This window comes from Anguilla rostrata, chromosome 14, assembly GCF_018555375.3.
Source record: "Anguilla rostrata isolate EN2019 chromosome 14, ASM1855537v3, whole genome shotgun sequence".
Lineage (NCBI taxonomy): Eukaryota > Metazoa > Chordata > Actinopteri > Anguilliformes > Anguillidae > Anguilla > Anguilla rostrata.
Window position 1 is genome coordinate 29894057 of NC_057946.1, and position 6000 is coordinate 29900056.

General features: G+C 43.5%; 1 protein-coding gene across 2 annotated transcripts in view; it reads left to right on the forward strand.

Annotated features, from left to right (window-relative positions):
• Positions 1-6000, forward strand: part of LOC135239759 (neuronal calcium sensor 1-like) — a 31043-nt gene that overhangs the window by 17899 nt on the left and 7144 nt on the right. For both annotated transcript variants that reach the window (XM_064308698.1, XM_064308699.1), the window contains exon 4: positions 4126-4264. In XM_064308698.1, coding sequence (XP_064164768.1) covers positions 4126-4264 — 139 coding nt within the window. The remainder of the gene's footprint in view (positions 1-4125; positions 4265-6000) is intronic.

A 6000-nucleotide genomic window follows, 5' to 3' on the forward strand; every position in this document is an offset into this window, starting at 1 on the left:
CAGACACCTTCAGCTAGCATTCTCATATGCTACCTCCCCCCTCTCCCTCTCTCTCTCCCACTATCCCTTTCTTCCCCCTTTCTTTCTTTTCATTCACTACTTTGCTCCCCCCTCTCATTTCTTCCTCTTATTATGCATCAGATCTCTCTTTTGGGTTCTAGTCCAGGTGCTCAGAATTGTGTAGTGGGCACAAAGAGATCACTCCTCCCCTGAGAGGTGGATCTCACGGTTTGGGCAGCCATAAGACGGCCGAAACCACTTTATGCACCGCGTGTCTGGGTAGAGAATGAAAATCATGCATGAGGAGACATGTTCCTCATACCATCCCAAGTCAAGGTGAACCCCATGCTGTATGAGGGTATTATTGGTTAGTCAAGACTTTGTATACAATTACTTACAATAATACTTAAATAAATAAAACGGAGACATGATTTGATACCTATCACTAATCTAATATCCAAGTGTTCAGAAATGTATCTTTGTGTGATGTAATTATATAATGTACATGCAGTTTAGTTTTTATGTAGAGGAAATTCAAACACAGTCAGTTCCATAAGGTTAGATCAGCAGCAGCCTAGATACAAAAATGCAATATAACATGTTCAAAACAGTCAAAAACTGCCTCAAATAATAATTGTAGTATCTTTTACACAAGTGTCGTGCTATCAGTGAAATACAGATTAATTGTTTGCTGTAAAAAAGCTGTGACATTAATTCTGATGAGAGTATTATAGACGTGGCTGAAGGCCAGTGGATCTTACGCAGAGACCGAGACAGAGACAGACAGAGAGTGAGACTGAGACAGACAGAGAGCACGTTATTGATGGTGAGTTTGATTTGTGAACTCAAACAATGCTTGCACCCCTAGGGGGGGCTCTGTCGGGATTGTGCCGGGACTCAGTAAAATTCAGTTAAAGGCGCGTAGCGGCCCCCCTGAGGGTCGACTCAGGAGTACAGAATTTAATGGGCAGGGCAGCTCACTGGGTAACATACAACACCCTGAACGTTTGAAGCTCTTTTTTCTTCCCTTTCCTTTAAGTTCCTGTCACGTTTCTGCATTTTCTGTGCTCTGTGTTTCTCACCCAATCCCCGGCAACAGCGATGAAGCCACAAGAGGCGCCTCCTCTTCCTCCCACTCTTCCACCTCCTCCTCCTCCTCCTCCTCCATCTTGCATTCGGGCTCAGATGTTATTTTTCTCCGGGCTGCGGGGAGGCTCATTTTGAGAGCAGCGCATTGTTACCGTGGCGCTGAGAATGAACGCGCCCCCCCCAGGTCATCCTGCCTCATCGGTAACCGCAGGGAACCTCTCTCACCGGGAACAAGGCCTCTAGTTCCCAGCACTCTCCGAATCCACCTTCACTATCACGCTTTGCCTAGCATTCAAGTAATATACACTCTGTGTACGTGCTTCTTGGCAAGCAAAAATTTTGGTGCTAGGCTACAGGAGTAATGAATATATCCCATAATGGTTAAATGTAGGCTTTGTTGCGATATGGAGTATTTTGCCAGTATGAGAGAAGGAGAAGTTTCTATACTTTTCTCGGTAGCTGTGATGGCATTTCCTCTTTGGGAGTTTGTGCAGAACTGGGCTGGCCCAGATAGGGACTCAGGTGAATCACACATGAGAGAATCTAAATTTGAGTCCCTGCTCCACCTCTGTCTTTGAAATAGGTCAGCTCTGGGCTGTGATTCGCTGACGGGGACAAGAACAGGTGTGATAAAAATTCCACTCTGTGCTCAAGGCCAGCGGCAGCAACCCCCCAAGTTTGGTGGATACTGATGCTAAGTAGGGCTGAAGTTGGTTTGTACTGAAGCTAAGCTGTGCTCGTATGTTTAGCACTGAAGCTGAGCGGCTTTGGGAGGTTAGTACTGAAGCTAAGCAGGTCTAAAACTGGTTGTCAGTGAAGCTAAGCAGGGCTGGGCTTGTTTAGTACTGAAGCTGGGCAGGACTGGGCTTGGTTAGATCTGAAGCCAAGAAGGATTTGGGTTAGAGCTTGAATGGGAAAACCAAACTTTCTGCTGGAAGTGATGTTGGTTGGGCCTCTGAACATAAAGCCTGTATACCCATGCAGTGATGGGGACACTGTACTGTGGGAGACACTGCCTTTCAGAAAAAATGTTGAAACGGGTCCTGAAAGGTAATCAAAGGTCATACGGAACATTAGAAAGAGTGAGTTATTCCAAGAGCGTTGTCTGGCTCTTTCAATCAATTATCTGTTTAATTGGCTAAATGTGTCCCTCCTTCTCCACCTCAGTTGTGTGTGTTGTGTGTTCTGCCACAAAATGGCCACTGTGCATTACTCAGGTGTGGGGTACCCACTGGTGTTAGTGGACATGTGAGCAGAGCAAAAATCCCCACTCATGTACAGCCCTGTGGAGGTGTTTCTTCAATGTGCCGCAGGCTAACAAGCATATTAGAACATTATAGTCCAACTAATGGAATTAGGATTCAGATAAGCAATGATGGTGCTATCAAATGACACAAAAAGGACAATGTGCATTTGTAAAATAAAACAATCTGAGAATCTCTATTTAAAAATAGACATGTCCATTCTCTTTTTCTCTCCGTTTTCATTTAGCTTTTCACATAATTCCCTAGACCTTTCTCTTTATTTTATCCTCTTGTCCTCCTAAGTGAATTCCCATCCATTGTTTTTATTTCTCCCCTTCTCACCTTTTTCCTTAGGGTTTCTAATCCCCCTTTCATTTCACTTTCATTATCTCTCAATCTCTCTGTCCTTGTGCCGTAGTCTCATCATCAGTCTCTGTGTGAGAATGGGTAATTACCATCTGCACAGACTTCTGGGAAGAAGACAGAAGTAATCAATTTCAATGAGCTGAGAAGCCGAAGGAATCTGACCCGCAATTTTAAAACGTTGCGATAGGGTTCTGAACAATTCAGTCTCACTCAAAACAAACAAACAAGCAAAAAGCAATACTCCTTCAGAGCCGACCTCCTTCGGTCGACTAATCGATTGCTTGTTTGAAACGTTCTTGGTCGACCAAGATTCTTGTTCAGCTGAGAGCCGGCATTAGATATTCCGCCTGACCAAATTTGCGCCTGTCGGACCACGGTAATCCATTCTGCAGAAACGGGCCCGCAGTCTACAGGTCATCATTCTCAGACAGTGGTGTGGCCCAATGTGTGGTGTGCCTTCCCCCATGGAGCATTGACGCTCCATGACTTTTAGCATTTTTTTCGTGATTTTCTACAACTTTGCTCTGACTGCTCCGTTAGCCAGTCTTTTTCGTGACAGACATCCAGCCTTATAACTATAACAAGTGGATTTATCTGGGTGTCTGAGATGCTAAGGATGCTTATAATAAGTCATGTTGGTCTTTGTTTCTGAAGTCTCTTGACAAATCTGAAGTTGTGCTCATTTGGGTTCTTGGTTGGAGATGTAACAAGCAAGCTAGTGTTTTTTTCACATTTGTGGTTACCATTGTTCAAGGACACCAGCTAGATTATTAATTTAGCCAATTAACTTTCAGCCAATTTGTTAGTCGACCAAAATAGTCTTTTGTTGAAGGAAGCCCTACTCCTTCACAACTCAAAAGCATGCAAATATAAGTGTGTGACCAATAACTACTACCACTCACTGCAGTTCACTTGAAATGACTTTCATGGCAGGCCCACATGTTACAGTCATTTGTCATCAGTGGTGCAGATGCAAGCGTCTTAGACTATTTCACTTCTATCTATAAGAGGAGATTTGATGTTCTGTGATATCTGTATGGATTCTGATATTCTGATTCTGGGACTAAAAAGGCTGAGGTGTTTTTGACTGAGAAGATTTTTTATAATGTGATTGATGTTCTAAAATATGAAAGCAATGTTTTTGTATGAGATTTTTAAAAATGTTAGATATGAATAGATTCTTTTGAATAAGAGAATATAATCATTACTTAGAGAAAGCACTTTCCCCTTTGCCTCTTTTTAACTCATCTACATATTTTTCCTCTTTCCTTTCCTCTGATAATGCAGTTCTCCCATTAGTCTCTCTCTCTCACTCTCTCTCCTTTTTTCTCTCTTCCCTTTCAGTGAGTTGAAAGTTGAAGGTAGGAATGCAATAATGAGGTTTAAAGAAACCCCCCCCCCCCCTTGCTCTCCCTTTCTTTCACAGGTATAAGGGCTTCATTAAAGACTGCCCCAGTGGTCAGCTGGATGCTGACGGCTTCCAGAAGATCTACAAGCAGTTCTTCCCCTTTGGAGACCCCACCAAATTCGCCAACTTCGTCTTCAACGTCTTCGACGAGAACAAGGTAGGCTAACGGTGGCCCAGGCCTACACTGACCGCTATGGCTTCGGTGCATGAGTGTTTTAAAATGGGAACAGAACTGTGCTGTACATCTGGCTGTAGGGTAGAAGGTTGCAAAGGCGGCAACTGAGAAGGCTGCTGGGTACGGCATTTATACTGCGCCTGATGACATACTTTAATTATGCAATATTTTACCACCCCGCCCCCCCGCTCTGATCTAGCAGAGCCAGAGTCCCTGCCCACAACTCATGCCCAGAAAACATTGCAAAATGTAGAACTTTTGGTCTAATAAACAAGTCCCAGGTGTGTCTGGAAAGATTTTTAGGACATAATCAGGACTTCTGAGTGAAAATAGAGAGCAAAATATGCTGTGCTGGTGGAACTATAAAAGGATGTGTATAAAATATATTAGAGTTAGGATGTAAAGCACCGACATCTCCAACTTCTTTTCCGGAAGTGAAGGCAGCGTACATCTTTAGTTTCACTTCAGTTGACTGCAGGTTCTCTATAAATGAATAATTACTAAATTATTTTGATATATGCACCTGTTTTAAATCTAATATTTGTAATAAAAGAGCAATCCATTTGTGTTTAAATGGTGTACATAAACAGAGTCAGCAGGAGCTGGTGTGCAGTAAAAGGGCTGGAAGCGTCTGTGTGGAAGTGACCCATTTTAATTAAATATAAATCAGCCCATGACAGCAAATCTGATGGCCAGCATCTGCCAGGCGCTTTAATAAATACCTCCGATCAATCATAATGCACCTGCAAAACCGAAAACAGTCGCTCAGTCTACAGTGAATGCGGAACGAGAATGATGCTGTTTGCCGAATTCACGAGAAAGAAGAAAGTTTTCGAAATCCCGTCGATGCCATTTTAGAGTACATTGGTTTATTTGTTACAGTCATGTCATTTCCCTGAGCATTCCTGATCTTTGGGTTTATTTCACTGAGAAAAAAATCTATCGCAGAAAAATTAATAAATAAAAATGTTAGCCTTTTCCCTTTTGGTCGAAGGCCGTTATGTCACGCAGCTTTGCAGTCATAAAGGGAAGGGTCATAACCACTGGCATTTGTGAAATACAATCCACTCCTTCTGTGGAAATGATCAGTGGTGTGGAACTCTCCTCAGCGACTGGTATGAAATTAATTTAGGTTTATAGGTGTGTGTTTGGGGGGGTTGGTGGGGATTGGTTGGGGTAATCAGTGTAGTGCAGTGTGTGTGTATGAAATCGCTGGAACTTCTTGTCAGTGCATGTCACGTCCTGTTATCAGCATGGTCTCTTAATTGGTGCTGGCAGCACTGTGTCTGTGTGTGTGTGTTTGTGTGTGTGTGTGTGTCTGTGTGTGTGTGTGTGTGTGTGTGTGTGTGTGTGTGTGTGTGTGTGTGTGTGTGTGTGTGTGTGTGTGTCTGTGTGTGTGTGTTTGTGTGTGTGTGTGTTTGTGCAGGTGTGTTTGAGGGATCAGAATCAGAATCAGAATCAGAATCGAATTTATTGCCAAGTACATTTACACATACGAGGAATTTGCTTTGGTCAACACACCGAGGCAGCCATCTGCGGCGCCAACGTGTGTGTGACTGCACGTTTGTGTGTGTCTGTCTGCACATGCATGTGTGTGGCTGTGTACAGTTGGTATGTGTGTGAGTGTGTGTCTGGCTGTGTGTAGATGCAGGGGGGTTATGATGTGTGTGAGTGTGTGTCTGGCTGTGTGTAGATGCAGGGGGGTTATGATGTGTGTG